Below are 21,110 nucleotides of genomic sequence, written 5' to 3'. Positions count from 1 at the left end.
TTTTAAAAACTTAAATAGTGTTAAACATGCAAAATGTTTGAAAAATCAACTTTCATTTACTTTAAAAATTCTGTTAAAAAATGTTTTTTTTTAAACTTTTTTCTTGCTATTGGAATATTAAAATTTAATCCCAGTTATGTTATGGAATTTTTTAATTCCAGACTTTATTAATTTAGTTTTTACAAAAATTACAGGAAAGGTCAAGCTTGTCCTTATTTATGTGATGGATATTTGTTTTTAAGAATGGACCATTCAATAATATTTTTGCAAATCAGAAACAAATCCTTGCTTGTTCTGATTATTAATCTTAATATAATGGGGAAAATATAATTTTTAGAACACCTTTTAACAGTTTAATTTTTTTATTTTTGCATTTTCATAGCTGCCAACTCTACTGGATTTTCCAGTGGACTACTGGATTTAAATTAAATTACCCTAAAAAATTCCCTTTTAAAATAGAATTTTTGTACAGATTATTGCTTGCTTGATTTTTTAAATAAGTATTACTAATACATAATGAAGCAAAGCTCATTGATAGAAATCAGTTCAATACTTTTTTTGTTCAAAATGTTCAGTTTATTTTTATTCAGAACTCTCTTTTTAAATTAATTAAAACAATTTTTTAAATTTTCTTTGATGAATTAAATGCCTATTAATATTCGAAACTATGAGTAAACATGCTTAAGATTTCAAGTATGTTTAATGTCAATCATGACTGGAAAATATTGCGGTTTTCCTATTTTGATGATTATAAAAATCCTTCAAATTCTCTATGTGTGAAATATTTAATACATTTTGCAACAATTATCATGAAATTTATGTCATTTCGTAAATTGTTTTCTATCCATGTCGGCAGCTATGCATTTTAATAATGTTGTAAAAATATAACAACCCAATCTAGCTTCTTATTCTAACAATATTTCTTTTATTTATTTATCATTTTTTTTGTCATCTATATAAGCTGTCATGTGAAATGTTTGCTTAAAAAAGTCAAAGCTCTTCAAGCAGTATATGTAACTGTACATAAAAATTGAATGATGGTGTCAAAGGATCTAATGAAATCATTGACAATACAAGAGTCTTACGCTACTAATGCATCAATTGCCCAATCACAAATGGGAAAGTTATTAAAAAAAATTATTGTTACTTTAATGAGCTTTTTCAAATACGAGCTGTAAATCTCTAAAAACAGAATGGTCTGATATAGTTTTCGATTGTTGTATTTTCATATTTATTACCCCGAAAATCGCATGGTAAAAATTTATTATTCTAATTGTTGGATGTTCACATTTAAACACATGAAATAATGAAATTATTTTTTGCTGACACAATTTAAGATCTGAAAAATATTATTTTATTTCACAAAAATAGCTTTTTTAAATTTTCATTTCATGAGGTCATATTTTGTTGCTCTTTAAAAAACACAGCTTAGCCAACATTGATTTGTATCTAAAAAAAAAAAAAAATTCTAAGGATATTATCGCAATTTTCCAATAGTTGTCGGTAAATTTTTACTGGACAAAAAATTAAGTGGAAGTTTTCTGTTATAAATTTCCATATTTTTTGTTGTAATCGGGATAAAATTAATACAAAATGTAAGCGTAGGATTTTTTTATAAAATATTTTTGTATCTGTAATTTACCTGCAATATTTATTTTTCTTATTCTACTCTGCTAATATTGCGTTTTTGATTTTAATTGTATTAGAGTTTAAAACTAAAATAGTTTTAAGATAAGCTTATTTGAATCGATGTCTGAATTTATTACTCGTTTTACAATTGTTATTTCTTAGTGTGAATATAATTAAAATGAATTCACTCTAAGTTAATAACTTCATATTTCATGGGAGAAAAAAACTGTTTTATGCCTAGAAACAACAATTATTGAGAAGCAATCTTAAGGCTTAGTGGGCGGCAGCGAGCAAGGGGCCCCTAGTAATCAAATGTTACTTAAGTAAAAAATAATCTCCTTGGGTTGACCACAATTCATATCTCTTTATTTTATTTTTTTAAATTTCAAAAATTTGGTTTAAATCAACTATTAATTTTTTAGGAAAAAAAACATTAATTTCTACTTACTGAATTTTTAAAAAAATGTAATTCTGACATGTTTTTTACGTAATATAATTTATAAATATATTCTTTAGGGTGTGATGCTAAGTTGATAAGAGTGGCATGGAAATTTAAATACATGTTTTTCCTGTTATCTGTATGTAAAATAATTTGCAAGTAATAAACATACCTAAATTCTTTTATTTTTATGTTTATTTAAGTGTAATTGCATTCAAACTTTTTAAATATTTAGCTAGTGTATGTTAACAACTTAAATCAATTAGGTTTTTTTCGTAATGTTTGCTGGTTTAATTTAATTTACTGTTCGACGATACTTGTCTTCCCGTCTTTAAAATTCTTTAGCACGTTGAACAAAAATAATTTGCCAAAATTTTAATTATTCATTGAATCATTTATATTAAATACTAATTTTAACCATTTGAGGTAGAAGCTTTAACTATTTCAGATGTAAAAATGTATCAATTGCTTTGGTTGGTATATGTAAAGTATATGTATTTATATATATATATACCCACACAGTCGGACTTTTATTTAACGAACTTCTATTTTTCAAATTTTTTTCGAGGAACCAAGAACATTTTGGAAATTTCGTCATAAAATAACTTTCAAATAACGAAGTGAATTTTTTGTTAAACGAACTTTTCTTTGAGATCCACTTTCCCTATTTCCCAAAATATATCAAAACATTTCGAGCTTGTTAACGCATTTCATGGGGAAATGACCTTGAATTGATTTTTGAAGCTCCTTAACTTTTAGAGAAAGCAGTTAAATCGCTTTTCCATTTTGTTTGCATTTCAAACAAAAAACTCAGACAGAATGAACAGAATTTATTAGTAGCAATTTGACTTAAGAATGTAATGTATGTTTAAAATTTCTTTTGTAATAAATGCAGCTATAATTTTATACATAAATTTAGCTTTTTTTTAGTTGAAAATGTATGTCGCATGATTGTGTAGCACTGGATGTTTTGCTCTATTCTTTCTTTTCATGCAAATTTCTTTTATGGTTAAGATTTATAAAATAAATAGTAGATACTAGTTTACTAGATAAAGGTGTATCAATTGCTATTTTAATTATGTCTAGTGTTTATGAATTTAAAACATGTTTTGTGTTGTTTAAGTATTTCAAGAAGTGATTTTCTATTTAACGAATTTTTCATTTAGCAAAGTTATTATCAGGATTTAGTGGCTTCGTTAAATAGAAGTCCGACTGTGTGTGTGTATATATATAAATTTTTTTGTACACATAGTAATCTATGTAAGAGTTATAAATTGTATCTTCCATTTGAGTGAGTCTCCTTTTTTTTTTTTTAATACTATTGCATGAACATTGAGGGGCATTGAATGATCTTATTCTTTTTAAATATAAAATAATAATTACTGTAAAATAATTGTTATTTTTCAGGCTGAGGATTTGATAAAAGCACTTCAAGATCTGGAAAACTCTCCTTCAACGGATGCAGTGGTAAGAGAGAAAATTGCAAGCCTTCCACCAGAAGTATCTGACATCACTCTTTTAGATAAAATACAAAGTAATTTTTTTTTTACTCTTCTTTTTCAAAAAAGTGTTCATAGCTCTACTTACATTCAATTGCTAAATATACTAATATAGTTTTTTTTCCTTCCTTTTTCTGTTTTTACAGAGAATTAACTGATACATCCTTTATTACATAACTTTATTTTTATTTTTGGTCTTTTCGTTAATTTTTTAATAAATAGAAATACTTTTTATTCATCCACTTAAGTTCAAATAAGTTTTTTTAAACTTGTAGTGGATGATTCTTGATGTTAATGCAGTTTTTTTTAATATTAATTCATTCATTAAATTTAATTAATTAAATGAAAAAAACACAAAACCAGTAATTTGGCTACATTGATTATTGCTTAAATCATGTGCCAATTTGGAGTTTAATCACTTATTAATAATTTTTCGTTTCCAATGAATAATAAACATATCAAATATGGTTGGTTAAGTTTTAATTTTAATATGTATTATATACTTTACTGTCAGTTAAGGAATTTTCTTGTTTGAATTACTTATTTCTGATGAAAATATTTTGTGATGAAATTGTTTAAATGATTAATACATGCTTATTACCACCAGCTGTTTTAGATTCACTAACTTTTAAGCTTGTAGGCAAACAGTTATTTATGTTTTTTGTAAGAAAAATTTAAAAAATTTAAACTATGTACTGTGAATAAAATTTAAGTAAATACCATAGAGTAAAATAAAAAAAAACTATATACTACATACTATATAAACAAACTATATAAAACTGTACATGCTATATACATGGGTGCCACTCTTCAGTCCTGGGGACTGAAATCAGTCTTGAGAAAAATNACTTATTTCTGATGAAAATATTTTGTGATGAAATTGTTTAAATGATTAATACATGCTTATTACCACCAGCTGTTTAAGATTCACTAACTTTTAAGCTTGTAGGCAAACAGTAATTTATGTTTTTTGTTAAAAATTTGTTTAACTAAGTACTGTGAATAAAATTTAGGTAAATACCATAGAGTAAAATAAGAAAAACTATATACTACATACTATGTAAACAAACTATATAAAACTGTACATACTATATAAACAAACTATATGAAACTGTATTCAATAATTCAATATAAATTTCAAAGCCGCAGCACTGAATCATTAATTTTATATGAAACAATTACTTTTTTGTGCAGACAAAAATTGTTTTACAAAAAAAAGTGTTTAAGTGTCTATATTTTACACTAATGAAACAAATTATTTCACATTATGCGACTTATTTTTAGGCAAAAAGTAAATAAACAAGTACATAATTATTATATTAAATACATATTAGTATATATTTAATAATATTTATTCTTTAATTTATTTATTCTTCAATTTTTACTAATATTATTTCTTCTTAGGTATACATTTATTCTTTAAATTGTATTCATTTCATTTAAGGTAACAGAATCATACAATTTTATTGAAATTAAAGTAAAACTAAAAATACTATACATTTGATTTAAGCCCTAAAAATATTTCATAGATTTTATTCAGTGATCAGACTTATAATATTATACAAATCATTTTTTTTTCTTAAACATTCCTATGTAAATATGAAAGCGCAATTCCTTAGGTGCCATATTTTTAATTCAAATGTATATCTAGGAAACATTTCCGAACAAGACAAATATTAGATTTTAATAATTAAGGTATGCATAATGTTCAGAATATATAGAATTTTGAACAACATTTAAAGAGAATTAAAACAAAACCAAAAGTTTTGCTCCCTTTTCCTTTGATAAAGTATCTCACCAAGGAAACCAACAAAAGCTTTGCAGCTATTTTCACTAAAAATTAAATTTATATTAAAGAAATACTTAAACATAATAAGTTTAAATCTTAAGGAACAATCAAAACAAATGTTAAATGCAAGAAACAAAAGTGAACACTGACAAGCGTAATTGATTCTTTAAGAAAATAAAACAGGATAATCTGTGACCCATGGCTGAGTGTGAAAAAATTTTGAAATCTAAAAAGTGTAAAAAAAATGTCACACTTGTGAAAAGTTATAGCACCACCCCTAGAAAACTTCTCATTGCAGCCAAATGCGCAGAACTTTTGAACCATCGCTAGTTCTTAATTGAAAAGATAGACAGTTATTTGTGTCAGACGATCGCAACGCAAAATTAATGATAGCGAATAGAAATGGGTGCAGTCAACTACAAATTTAGGCTACTGCCATGTGTCTTGATCTTGTCTACGGCTAGGGAGTTATTCTGCTCTTTTTACCCCAGTATGTCAACTCTATGGTAAAAACTAATTAAAAATTATAGACAGACAATAAACTCTTCTTTTTTTTAATGAGAGCTATGAGCTAGAAAATAAGACTATTGTAATCTTTAAAATATATGAAAAATAGAATTGTCTGCAGTTTCATTATTATCAGCTCTAAACCAATTAAAAAATTCAATTTTTCAAATGTTGTTGCCTAATTGGAATTTTTGAGCGATTTTTAGAATTGGGGGCTAAAATTGTCCTTCTCAACCTCTGCCCAAATTTCAGGACATAAATGTTCTGAGGTCATAAAAGAGATATACAGGCACACAACTTCTGAATTTTATTATTAGATATTGGGCTCAAAAAATTTCTTTTAAATATGAAATTTTTGTTCCTAAAACAAATGTGACTCTGCTTAAATTTAACAAACCAATTATTCTTATATGATGCCTAACATTCTCCAATTTCAATAAATTAAAAAAAAAAGAAATAAACTTTTTGCTATTTATTTTCAAATATGCTGACACTTAGTATGAACCATAATGACCTTTAAAAAAAATTCCAAAACAACCAGAGGCAGGATGATTTTATGACATTTATATTTGTGTCGAATTTCAAGATGGCTCATGATATTTATACAAATCTATTTGATACTTTGTAATTGGAACCTATTTAATGCTTCAACATATTTATTTAAATCTATATTTGCAAATTTAAACTGATGTTTGCATAATTCAGTGTTTTTATCATATTTCTTTTCTTTCTATTTTACATCAAGAATACCATATGAGGAATAAAATGTTTAATAGAAGAAAAAAAAAATAATGAAATCAGCAAAAACTTAATGTTCTAGAAGTTTAAAAGTTTTTAATTCGAAGTCAATAACTTTTTTTTTAAATACATGATGTCTATACAGGTAAAAATCAGATGAAAATAATGAGTAGATTCAGTTTTCTTATATGAAATATTTGATTTTTTTTTCTTTTAATTTAAAAAAGTTCTTTAAGCATACCAGCCAATACTCCTGTTTTTTAACTAAATCTCTTGTATTCTATCTTAAGTTTACCTGTATATTCTCAAATTCCTCCATATTTGTAGAAGAAATTTCAAAAAAAAAGAAAAAAATTTTGAAAAAATATTTGTTGATGGCAAAAATACTTTCTTTTATTCCTCAACAGATGTTGCTATTGTCAGTACTGCAGTATGTTGAGTGTTTAAATTTAAGTAATTATAAATAAGGGTTTAAAAAAATCTTCTTTAGATTAAGATTTATATGCATATTTTTTACTTCGCTTAATGTAAGTGCTTACATTAATTCCAATTTCTCTTTTTGACTTACATGATTACATGATGTATCAAAACTTTACTGAAAGCTTAAAAAATTTTACTAGTAAATTCTCGGTTATTTTATTTCTCCAATGTCGGCAGGTATGCTTGAATTTTCTTGTGAATGTGCTGCTCAATAGTTTGGATACAATGTATGATAATTTTTTTTCCTTCCAAAAATTAGCTAAAGAAGGTGCTGATAAGTTATCTACCCAGGTGGAGGAGGCCCTAGCTATTTTAACCGATTATAATAGTCGTCTTACGAGTGAATTGGAAGAGAGGAAACACATCTCAAAGATGCTGAGTGACTTCACACACTCACAAAGGGAGCAACTGGCTTTTGCAGAACGTAAAATTGAAGTGTGTACCTTCTCACTATCTGTAGACCCTGATATATATATTTATATATATATATACACCCTGGCAGAATCACACCGACATTGTCACAGAATGTTACAGAGTTCTTGCAGAAAGATTTTTTCTTTTGAAAAGTTTAAAAAAAAAAAGACATTTACTCTTTTCTACAGAAATTTNTAGACCCTGATATATATATTTATATATATACACCCTGGCAGAATCACAGCGACATTGTCAGAGAATGTTACAGAGTTCTTGCAGAAAGATTTTTTCTTTTGAAAAGTTTAAAAAAAAAAAGACATTTACTCTTTTCTACAGAAATTTTTCACGTAATTTTTGAATCATGCATTTAGATAATCACTTTTTGACGCGCTCAATTAATTAATTTTAATGCATTTGAGAAGTCTGATTCGCTTGTTTTCTTCATCGATCTTTTTTTTCTTTTTTTTCTTTCTTTTTTTTTTTGGCAAGTACTACTACGGATTTCGGGATTTTTTATTGTGATGATTATTTACAGAATGCGAAGAAGGAAATAATTTATGGATCTCCCCAACACAATGCGAGAATATGCCCCATAATATTTGAATAAAAAATTATTATATGTTCTATTAGAAAAAATTATATAGCTTTTTTTTTGTAAACACAGCACTTTTATTATTTTAAATGAGTAGCATGTATGTTTGTTATTATTAAAAGTATCTTGCAGAAAGACATTAGTGCTAGAGAGTTTGGTTGCAGGTAGCTCGAAAAAGTTCTGCCGCAGGATATATATTTATGTATATATATTAATTTGGTCACAATATATAAAGTTTCAGTCAAATGAAATGCCCATCTTAATCAAAATAGGCAATAATTATACTTTTTGCAAAAACAATAAAATTAAAGTCTAACTAAAATGGTTAAAACAATTATATAATTTTATTACGAACTATAAAATCATACTTGTTTTAATAGAAGCCTCACAACTTTTATAAAATAGTAAAGACCCAGGTTATCAGATAGAATTAAACTCAATGGCGCGACTGCCCATAGAGGGCCTACTATGCCATAAAAGTTTTCTTGGGCAAAAGCAGGTGTTCTGATTGGGTGGTCAATCCAACACAGAATCCCCTGTGTTTAGTTTCCAACCATGCTTGGTACTCATTATCTACCCACTGAAGGGGTGAAAGGTTGAGTCAACCTTGCTTGGCCCAAGAATCAAACTATGAACCTGTGGCATGACAGCGCTACCACTCAGCCTCTGGGCATTCTAATGACAAGTAAATTAAATTATAGATCAGGAAACATAAAAGAAACGATATCTTAATTACTCTTGGCAGAACAAGTCTATCTTTTTAATAATATATGTTTTTGTCATTTAGCAAACATATTGATATAAATGTCTTCAATATTCATTGTATTAACATTTCAAAATTAGTTAAATTTTTTTAAGCATTTCATTAAGGAAATTTAAATACTGAACCAAGTAACAAATAATGATAAATATATTTTTAGGGGCCATTCACTATTTCATATTTGTAATATGAATTTATTAGAGATTTTTTAGTTCACCCAATTCTTTACATACCTTTATAAATTCCATGTGATCAATAATATCAATCTTGTTAATGTTTTGTTGAATATGTTTTTATGAATAACTTATATTTAAATCTAATCTAATACACTCGATAACCTTTTTAAATAATAGTTAAATTAATTATAATTTTGAATTCATTTTTTTACATGATTAAATAAAGAAATTATTAATTTAAAAAAAGAATAAGCCACTTAATACTGAATATCTTTAAAATTGTATATAAATTGTTCTTTGTCAGAACTAGTCATTTTATCATGATCATATAAAGTCTTAGGATATTATTTTGCATTTTGTTAATGTATTTCTAAAGTATTTTCAACAATAGGAGAACGAAAAAATTTTTATTAGTGTTCATATTTATTTATGGAGTTGGGATTTTAATATCAAAAACTGATTTTGACTTGACATGTCCGAAACCTATCAAAAAGTGTCAAAATCTGATAAAAACTGTTGAAAACCTTGGACAAGTTTCTTTATTAACATTGGGGACATTTTATTAGACATTAAATCATGCACAATACTTGCATTATAGACTACTATAATTATAATTTATACTGATATTTCATTTATGAAATATATAGCAAAAATTATAAAATTATTAATTGTTTTTTTAAAAACCATGCAATAGCAATGAGTTGTTAATTATTACCAATCTAAATATTGATTTTAATTATTTTATGCCGCAATTTAATCAGATATTTTAGATTAAGTAAAACTAAAGTAGTCGCCAATAATTCTCTGATCTCAACTTATGAAAAGAATTTTTTTTTTATTCTTAATATTTATTAATATTGCTTTTATGCAGGTTAACAGAATATGTCTATTCATGCAAATAAGGTTTTGAAGGAAATTAGGCAGCCAAGGGAAATTTTTTGATCAAAAAAAAAAAAATTCATGCAAAATATTTTATTGTTAAAAAGGTGTCGCTTTACAAATTTTCCTTTGAATTCCTTAAGTTTATGAATGGGACCTTTAATAAATTTATACTTTTTCAAAATTTTTTGATTTTTAACAAAGGGTCATTTATTAAAAAATTGGGTAAAATCAAACAAATTGCTTTTCTTATATAAACTTTACTTTCCAAAGATATTTTAAGAAATGAAAAAGGAAAAAAAAAATGTTGAAATTTTTGGGGAAATTTCGATTTCCTAGAGAAATCAGAGATTTTGTTCAGAATTAGGCCAAACATCCTGCTAAATTACGTTATTATTAAGTGTTTGTTTGAAACTTCTGTTCTATTTGACAGGAATTTAAGGATCAGCTGAAACGAGTTGCTGAGGTACGGAATGAGCTGAAATCTCATCTTCAAAATCTTCCTGACCTGACGCTGCTGCCGAGCGTCACAGGAGGGTTGGCACCCCTACCCTCTGCCGGAGATCTCTTCCAATAGTAATACTTCTTTCATTGATTTTTGTCATTAATATGCAATTAGAATGGTGAAATAAAACAGACGGTTCTCAAATTATTAGTGAAAACATACAGCCAACTATACTGTATTTTCTGGAACACTACTGAATTTTGCCAGTTTTTCATGGTCTACTTTGTTACGTAAAATTCTCCTGTTTTTTGTACATTTTAAAAAATTCCCTAAAGTTGAGTAAGTTTCCTAAAAAGAAAAACTATGGAAATAGAGTTTTTGTACAGATTATTGCTGCTTGAATATTAAAATAAGTATTACTAATACATAATGAAACAAACCTCATTTATCAAAAGTAGTTCAAAGTTTTTTTTTTTTGTTCTAAACTGTTCAGTTTATTTTTATTCAGAACTCTATATTTGAATTAATTAAAAAAATCAATTATCATGAAAGTTATATTATTTTGTCAAATCTACTAAATTTTTTCATATCCATGTTGGCAACTATGTATACAATTTTATATGTTGTGAGGGCAGGTTATAGATGAATATATTATAAAAGAAAGATTGTGAAAAAAAATTATATCAAAATGTAAGCTAGTGTATTATGTTGTTTTTTTTTTACATAAGTCCTAAAAATTAAAATGTTTTTTTATTTTTATTTTTTAAAGCTATTGTTTGCTGTTGATTTAAGTTTTTAATTTATTAATTTTATTTATGTACAATATTTTATTTTAAAAACTGTCGATACTCTTAATATTTTCTTACAGTGAAGATTATTATTTTGATAAATAGAAATTCGTATTAAGTTTATACCTATTTCAATTTGATTAACTCTTTCTTTCTTTTCAATATTTTTTTTTGTTTCTTTGTAAATTTGACAACGAAAAGTATTTTTAAAAAAATCATGTCGAACAATAGAAATTTCTGTTTTTTTTTCTTTCTCTAAATGAAGTGTGTCAAGAATAAATAATTAGAAAATTTGAAGAAAAAGAAATGAAGAAATCTAAAGAATTTTCACCTAATCTTTATTAAAAATTTGTTCACTTTTTAAAGAAAGCAAAACATGTTTAATTTCAGAAAACTGAGCTGTTAAAGCAATTTTATGAACTTAAAACTAATTTGATTCATATTACTAGTAAAGAAAATTTTTTAAATATTTCTTTTGTATTCTTAGTCACAACATTATCAATATAAATACATATAATTTCCCTATGCAGCATCGAAATGTGGATATTTACTTGTCTGAGTAAACAACAGCAACCAATCACAAAGCATGCACACACGTTTTTAATATTGCCACAACTTGGACAATCTATGTCATACAAACTAAGGTAAACAACGTTTAAGAGCACAAAAAATATTTATAAATGCAGACAGCTGTTTTGGATGCTCAAAGGGCAACCTTCATCAGTGCAACAGAAAGAAATGAGAGAAAACAGGGTAAATATAGAGAAAGGTGACGTCACAAGGGGGGGAGAGATTATGATTAATCGTAATTTTGATTTTTCTTCTTCTAAAGTCATTCAAAATTGTTCTTCAATTTTTAATTTAGATTTTTATGAGTCCTATAATATTTTCAAAAATTCCAAACTGTTGGTCAATGACCTATCCAGCGTTCCTTATCTTTCTCCTGTTTGGAAATCTTACATTAAACCCAACTAACCCCCCTTTTTTGTTTCTTGCTTCCCATTCATTGTCATCCATTCACCCTTTCTTCCTATTGGCCGTTGCTCTAACCCCCCCCCCCTAGTGACGTCACCTTTCTCTATATTTACCCTATTTTCTCTCATTTCTTTCTGTTGCACTGATGAAGGTTGCCCTTTGAGCATCCGAAACAGCTGTCTGCATTTATAAATATTTTTTGTGCTCTTAAACGTTGTTTACCTTAGTTTGTATTTTAGCACAAAGGTCGCCTACTTGTGTATTTAATCTATATCATATTTTAAGTAAATTGAGATATTAATATCTAAATATTAAATTAAGTTTTTTTAGTATGTATTACATTTTATTAATGTCTTGCAAAACTAAATTAAAGCTATTAAATTAAATAATTTGTTGAGTACAAATTTTACGTTATATATAGTTCCTTTCTGCTATCTTAGTTCCCACTCACTCTTTTTCTCTATAGTCTTCTACTGCAGTTTTTATGTCTTAATATTTTCTATAGTTTATTTTAATTGTTTTAAAGGATCTTTGTTTGTTTTCGTTTACTGATTCCTAGAATTGCTTGTACAATTCTCTTTAGATCACTTTGCTTGCTGTTTTGACTGTCCAGCCTGCTCATGAAACTGTTTACTGATAGCATGACGAGCAAATCTATGTTTGTTTTTAGTTGCTTTATAACAGGGTTCGTGATTTTTTTGATTTTTTAAAAAAAATCTAAAGAATCAGATTTTTTTATTTTCATTTAAATACACTGTAAGAACTTTAATTTATGATTTAAAAAAATTATAAATGTTTAATCAAATTAACTTAATATTATTAACTCATTGTAACTATATTGTATAAAACTATATTGTAACAATATTTTAGAAGCTCTAACTAAATAATTTTTCATTATAATACATGGCTTTGAATGCATAGCAACCATTTTGAAACAAATGCATGATTAAAATTTAAAGACTAGATGAAATAGAGAATTTAAAGAATACTTCAGGGGTCTGTCTGGGTTTTTCTGAGAGGTGCCTAACACAAATATAGTAAAAATAGGGATTCATCGTTTCTTATGAGACACAAAAATAAAATTTTAAGAAAAAGTATTTTGTGTGATTATTCTGTCATTTTTCCTTAAGTTGAATTTGTAAAGGTACCGTTAAACGGTAGTAAATTTGGCTCGGACAGACCCCTGTACTTTAACTATTAAAACAAAGTTTCAGTTAGCAAACCATAACGTTAATTCAAAATTGTGATTTCTTTTTTTTTTCCTGTTGATTTTTAAAATGACAAAATAACTGTAGCAGACAGTGTTTATAAATGTAGTCATTCATCAAAAAATAAATAAATATTTAATCTATGTATTTTTATATTAAAATATTCATTTTTAATTCTATATCAAAATAGATAAGTTAAGCTAAAAAAAAAATTAGAAAATCTGTGTACTCATTGGAATTTTTTTTCACAAAATTTCTTTATAGAAAATCAGATAATGTCAAAGATACTGTAAACATATTATGAGAAAAAAATACCAGTTAATAACCCTACTACATCAAATAGACTTTGAAAGGGAAAAGTGACACTATATTAGGAAAAAAACATCTGAATTCATCAGCCCTTTTTTTTTTTTTTTCTGTTTTTGGCATATTAGGGTAATTTCTTTTTAATATATAACCTCAAGCTTCAGAAATATACATTTTCCACCAATAAAATATGATGTAGATTTTAATTCACGCTTTTTCATTCAAAAGGTAGAATTTTATTTAACATTATTTGTATTGTTTTTTGAAAAAAATTCATGTTTATTAATTACTTTCTACAGCTATGCAAGTCTATATTAAGACAGCATTAAATGTTTACCTTAATCTGTACTTTCAATCTTAAGAATCAAAAGATTTTTAAATATGTAATTTCAAATGTGTTGGAATTTAACATACACCAAGAAAGAAAGTAATTTTGTTAACTAAAATTAATTAATGCAGCAATTTATTTAAATTAAATTTTAATATTAAGAAAAGAAAATAATAAAAGTATCAAAAATTTAAAACACTGTTTTTTAACTTTTAAAATCAATATATGTAGATAAAAAAAATTAGTTGCTTTAAATCATTTAAATCAAGCTGATTTAAATCAACGAACCCTGCTTTATAAAGAAATTGTATTTTAATTTTTAAATATCTTCTTACTAAATTTTATAATATTTAATTTCTGTTTTGTTGAACCTATTTTGAATTAATCTTCGTATTCTCAATGTGTTGTGGTTGATCAACAAACTAATTTTATTTTTAAAATTAGTGTCTATATGTATCCTAAATTTAAGAGTTTTACCTCATGTTGTATCGTAAAAACAAAACAAAAACTTTACTGATTCTTATGTGTATCATATCTTACTGTAATTGAATATTTTTGTGCAACTAAGTACTAAAAATAGCGATAGCTATTTTCCTGCCAAGTAGTATAAAAAAAGAATTTTAAAAAATTAAAAAAACATTGGTGTTTCACTACACAAGGAATTTTCTTTGGTTATTTGGAAACACCATGACCTAAAAAGTTTCACTTCATTACTATGGTGCTAACAAGATATCTGCGCTCCTGGAAAGTCTTGAAAAATCATGAAAAGTCATGGATTTCAGTATTGAACAAAATTCGTCATGAAATGTCATGATTTTAACAATTTTTAAAATGGAATCCCTCCCCCTTCCCCAATTTCACTGTGTTCTAATGTTCCAAATACCTAAATTTATAGCAAAACCCCCATTCATGGTCATATTCTATTAAAATATAAAATGTTTTAATCATGTTCTTTTAAAACTATGGTGTTCTTTTAAAAAATGAAAGAAAGAACATCATTTCTAAGGCAAATTATCTTTTTAAACTTCTGTGATTTCAGAATTTATTTTTTATTTTATCAATTTAAAATTCTAGTTTAGGCTTTTTAATTACACTTACTTTAAAGAATAAATAAAACAGATTTAAATAGCTACATATATCTGATAGTATTTATTTATTTGCTTTTGTATTTTTTTCAGCTATTTTATTGCTTCAACTCTTTCATTACTCTGTTTTTTAAATTTAAAATCTTTAAGTGTGAAGATTCAGAGTATAACAGTTTTGGTTATAGGTATCATTTCAATTAATGTTATTATAATGCTTTTTTAAATTTATCGTTGTGTTTTTGTCAGAGAAAATAACTTCAGTAAGTCATGAAAGATTCTTGGAATTATTCATGAAAAATCATAGATTTGAAAATCTGAAATATAGTAGATACCCTGTGCAAAATAGTTGCCACTATTTTGCCATGGAATTTTTTTACAGTGTATAGGTTGTAGCAAGGTCTAGATGGTTTTGATTTCATCGAAGTGCCATGTTTTTAGACTTTCTCTAACTTTTCTAAAATGTAACTTAAGATTCCGACTTTTTTAGTTAAGTTTAGCATTATTTAAATGCAAACACTTTTTTGAAACAGAATTTTCATGATTCATTACTTTTTTTTAAAGTTAACATTTGAAGACAAAAAAGATTCTATAACCATGCATGATTAAAATCATGTTAATGACCATTTTTTATTTACAATCAAGTATGCTTTTTTTTAAAGCCATACTAGCTCAAAGAAATTGAAAAATAAGAAGTATTTTTTAAAATAAAAATTTTGTAAATTAAAATTTTAAAAAATTTTACAGATTTTTATGGAGAAATTTTTTTTTTCGGCAAACAAAATATTCAACAATTTTCAAGTTCTAGTATAAATTTAAGCAACATTGCTATACTGAAACCAATTGCCAGGCTGTAACTTAATAGACAAGTTAAGAAATATTACCTATATTTAAAAAAAATGGTTAGAAAAAACTTATTAGTTAATTTCATCAATAAGTAATAGTCGTTTTTATAACAGGGTTGGAATTTTGGATGTCTTAAACTGGCTTTAGGCAGGACACACGAGTTTTACTGTCTTCAACTGTCTTAAAGTGTCCAAAGCCCTTAACTCTGGTAAAAGGTGAAAATTCTAGATGTAACCAGTGTAAATTAATAATTACATATATTAATAAATATTTCATACTTTTTATACAATTTACTTTAACTTATTTAAGGAAAATAGTATAATAGGTAAAGATTTATAGCATTTGAAGCTCCACAATTCATTGAACAACAAAAGTGAATATTTTATCCTTTAAATATGAATAAATGTGCTTTTAATATTGGTAAATTATGTTTTTTTATAAGGATAAATACTGCTGTATTAAAAATAATAATAAACTTTTTTAATGAAACAAAAACTAGTTTTCATTTTGTTTCTTGTTCAAAAATTAACCTTTTATTTTTCACAATATATATATATATATTTTTTTACTGTGACATAATTTGAATAAAAGGATTTTGGACAGTTTAAGACAGTTTTGAACAGGATGGTTTAAACCATGTATTAATCAATTCTGTCCTAAATCTTGCCAACTCTGTTTTATAAATTTTATTTCTCTTATTTTCCATTTGTCTATTTTTGTGCTTTGATTTTAACATGCATGAATATATTTTTCATCAGCCTTAATTAGCCCTAATTGTAAATTAATTATTTACAATTGTATTCTGTTTCTAAAAAATTGTATACGTTCGGATTGTTCTTGGCAGGAACTTTGTGAAGATTAAAAAGAAAATGTGTTCGGAGTGAAAAGGCAACCAGAGGAATGGAAGCTTTTGGGAAGATTTGTATTGTTTGTCTGTAAATAAAGAAAAGTATTTATTAAAACTATTTTATGAACTATGGTGAATACTTTCTCATTGCAACTGTCCTCTTTTTTGTATCATTGTGAATTAAAAAGTAACATTATTCTGTCTCACTGCAAGTATTTTATGTTCATTTTTAGTGAACCGTTTTAGCTCTGCTTTAAATTATCTCCCTAAATGAGTTAATTATTCAATACTACTCTTCCCACATCATCAGCAGAGCACATTCTATTCATCCATAGAAAATGTTCTGAAAATTTTGCGTATCTGCCAAATCTCCTGTTTTTAAAGGAAGACTCCTGTATTTCACAACTATCTCCTGTCTCCCCATATATTCTCAAATTTCTCCCTATTTGTTGAAGAAATTTAAAAGAAAAATTTGGCTATAAAATATTTGCTGATGGCCAAAATACTTCTTATTCCTCAACATATAGTACTATTGCCAGTACTGCAGTATGTTGAGTGTTAATAGTTTAAGTAAAAATATCTTCAGTAGTAGACGGATCATAGGTTAGAGTCCCCTTGCAGTCAGACTAGCCATGGGAGTTTTTCGTGATTTTCCTCTCCATGTAATGCAAATGCGTGTTAGTTCCATCAAAAAGTGCTCCATGAAGACAAATTTCCCCCAATATTTGATCCAGGAGTTCCTTTGTCTTGTCGATATGGTTCAAAATTACAAGGCTACGGAGTTGTGCGTTAGTAGTTGTAAACCCCAAAAATTGGGTCAGCTGTTCATATACGGATATAAAATAAAATAGTGTAAGCAATTATAAATAATGGTTTTTTAAAAAAATCTTCTTTAGATTAAGATGTAAAAACTTATTTTTTACTTCGCTAAATGTAATATTTCCAATTTTGAATTTATCTTTTTGACTTACATGATTACGCATGATGTATCAAAACTTTACTCACAGCCTGAAAATGATTGTTAAAATCTCCGTTATTTTATTTCTCCAATGTTGGCAGGTATGCTTTAGTAAACTTGTAATAAGCTGGACTAATATTATTTTAATGACCAATATATAATGATAGCTTTCGTTAAACGCAGGAAAACATTCGAGAGTTGAGATAGTAAAACAGAAGTTATGAATGAATGAACCTTTTTCTCGACAAGTAATTCAGTTTGTTTACACTTTCCTCTCTCTCTATATATATATAAGTCAACGCTCCATGTTAGACTCTCGTGTTCCGGATGAAAACGAACCTTGTACATAAAAATAGCGGAGATATTAAATCATAGTAAAAATAAAATATTCTACCAATTTTAACTTTGACGTCCCGCAGTGGACTGATCGTTAAGACACGGTTCCCAGCAGATCACCGAAGTCAAGCATCACTGGCTGCGGCCAGTGTGCGGGTGGGTGACCCACTTGGATCAGTCTGCATAGGGATCGAGGGTGTGCGGTATTGGTCCTCGTTAAACTGTGCTACCGTAAAGTGCTCGACTTCGCGTGCAGGTCGTTGGGCTACCGAAGCGGGGGTGCCACCCCCCCCCGCAGAGGATCAAAATTGTGATGGCATGTCTTCGGATCATCCTCCGGGATGTTTCCCAGACCGTCGCCAATAGCCCATTGTGCAGCTCTAGTGCGACGTAAATTAACAACAACAACAAAATTTAACTTTGACCTACGGTGGCTTACGGCAATGCTTCCCAAACATATGACTTTTGTGTACCCTTTGTAAATTTTTCGTAACGTTGTGTACCACTAATAAAAAAATGAATGTATTTTTTACTATAAAGAAATTGCACAAAAGTTAAAAATCACAACTGGCTGCTGACACCACTAATTATTAACTCTGCAAAAAATTGAAAAATACGTAATTGCAAGTGTTCCTGGCTAGCTTTGTTTTTAAATAAAATTTTTTGAAACTTTTGTTTGCTACAAGATATTTCGCATAAGAACGAGTACCCCCACTAAACTGTTTCCGTACCCCTGGCAGGGTTGGCTTTTTGCCGGCAAAAACCGGTTTTTGCCATGCCAGTGGCAGAAACTGGTTATAACCTGTAAAAAGTGGCAGAAACTTAAAAAAAACTTCTATATTAGTTCTTGTAATTGCTTAATGACATTTTGTTTAAGTAAACTGAAAAATGTAACAGTAACAAACTTTTTAATTCATTGTTTGTAAATATATATTATTTTGTTTACATTAAATATAAAGAGTGCCAAATATTTATATAAAATGAAGAATAAAGTACTGTAATAATAAATATAAATACTAGATTTTTAGTTTAATATATTAAATTCTGAAATTCAGTAATTATCATTTAACTCTTAACATAACTGAATAGAGCTATTTTCAAATAGTTTTTTTTTTCTTTTCCAAGACATAATTTGCATGGCAACAATCCAATTATTATAACAGTAACAGTTTGAATCTTTTGTGGATGGCAGTGCCAGCTTCTTCTGCTCGATTTGAGAGAATCTTCTCAAATTTCTCGTTCATGCATAGCAAATTGAGAAATTGCTTTAGAAACTGCATCAAAATTTATCTTTTGTTATATTTTACTGCAGAGTGCAAACTATGTAATATTTGATTTTGAATGGTAATAATTTTGTAAATAAATTGTACTTTGTTTAACATTTAATTGTTTTTTCTATGAATTATCCATTATATTTCAATCTCAGTACTTACTTTTATGTCATTTTCTGAATTTCTGCCAGGGTTTTTGCCATGCCGGTTTCTACCAGTGGTTTTAACCACCTCGGCAGGAACTTGCCAACCTTGACCCCTGGGGGTACGCGTACCACACTTTGGGAAACACTGGCTTACATATCGCTTGCTTTAGGTTCTCAATTTTAATCGGAACCTTAAAATATCTACTTTTTATTATAAATTAAATTTGCGACGACAAATATGAATGTATTAAATAATTAAAGGCTTCTTTATTTTGAATATATTTTATAAGATTATATAAAAAAACAAACATTTTCTTATCGTTTTACCACTAATTATCTTAAATAAGGTTTTATGTCCAACAGTTGAATCCGCATTTATTTTTGGTGTATATACATTCAGGGTATCTGCACACCTGGAAAGTCATGAATTTTGGTATTGAACAAAATTTGTCATGATTTTAACTGTTTTTTTTTTTTTTTTAAAGTCATGGATTTAGATCGCTGAAAATTCTAATTTTTAAAATGGAATTCACCCCCCATTTCATGGTGTTCCGAATATCTTAATTTGTAACAAAATCCCCACTCACAGTCATATTTGATTAAACTATAAAATGTTTTTATCATGTTTTAAAATGTAAGAAAAAAACATTTCTTGAGCGAATTACCTTATAAACTTTTATGATTTCAGAAATTTTTGTAATTATTTATTTATTTATTCCGAAATGAGAACAGAAAAATCAGAAATATTTCTTTCCTTTCCGATAAACAAGAAAAGTATCTGTGAGACATTTCTCTTTCGGTTCGTGTTAATGAAATCCTCAATAAGGATGACAAAGGATTATTTCAGGTATAAGTATTTATTTCTTCATCTCTGGATTAATTATGAGTAAAAAGTAAAATATGAGTATATACATAATCTACATGGCATTTAAGTTCGGAGCTCTCCTGCTCCCTTCCAGTTCATACCTTCGCTCTCCTAGTCCAGCTAATACTCAACTCCTTTACGTTCAAACTAATACTCTTCTAAAAATATTCTTTCTCATAAGAAAAAGTCCTTCGCTCCACCCCCAATGTAGGGGAACGACACTTCCCATGTCCCTTACCCTCAGGTCAGGGGTCAATCAAATGCGTGGGAGAGGAATCAGGATCCTGACAGTATCTTTAGAATATAATTCTGCAGAAAAAATAATTTGCTTTTGTATTTTTTCCAGCTATTTTATTGCTTCAACTCTTTCATTACTCTGTAATTTTAAAATCTATAAATATGAAGATGCAGAGTATAACAGTTTTGGTTATACCTTTAATTTCAATTAATGTTGTTATAATGCATTTTAAAATTTATTCTTGTTTTTTTTTTTCCGGAGAAAATGGTTAAATCGTTAAGTCATGAAAAATTCTTGGAATTAATCATGAATTTAAAAGTCTAAAATGTAGCAGATGCTCTGTAACATAAATGAGCGGAAAATAAATAAAATTATCCGAAATATGGTTTTTGTTGAAATGAAAAGTAAAAAGAACTACTATAAACGTTAAAAATGGTTCTGAGTAAAACATATATTCTAACGAATTTAACGTATTATTAACAAATTTAACTATTTCTCACTAATTTAACGTATTATTTAGCTTTTCGATTTGAAAAACGCAATGGCAACCGAAATACTAAATTATTGAT

At 27.1% G+C, this 21,110-nt stretch overlaps 1 protein-coding gene across 1 annotated transcript in view; it reads left to right on the top strand.

Annotated features, from left to right (window-relative positions):
- Positions 1 to 16,855, top strand: part of LOC107445070 (regulation of nuclear pre-mRNA domain-containing protein 1B) — a 29,049-nt gene extending 12,194 nt beyond the window's left edge. The window contains exons 6-9 of the mRNA XM_016059391.3: positions 3,476 to 3,602; positions 7,341 to 7,516; positions 10,336 to 10,478; positions 16,725 to 16,855. Of these exons, the coding sequence (XP_015914877.1) occupies positions 3,476 to 3,602; positions 7,341 to 7,516; positions 10,336 to 10,478; position 16,725 (447 nt within the window). The 3' untranslated portion in view covers positions 16,726 to 16,855. The remainder of the gene's footprint in view (positions 1 to 3,475; positions 3,603 to 7,340; positions 7,517 to 10,335; positions 10,479 to 16,724) is intronic.
- Positions 16,856 to 21,110: the final 4,255 nt, after the last annotated feature.

The sequence above is a fragment of the Parasteatoda tepidariorum genome, chromosome 9 (genome assembly GCF_043381705.1).
Source record: "Parasteatoda tepidariorum isolate YZ-2023 chromosome 9, CAS_Ptep_4.0, whole genome shotgun sequence".
NCBI classification, from domain to species: Eukaryota; Metazoa; Arthropoda; class Arachnida; order Araneae; family Theridiidae; genus Parasteatoda; species Parasteatoda tepidariorum.
Note: the sequence above shows the minus strand (reverse complement) of the source record. Positions and strands in the feature narration are given on the sequence as shown.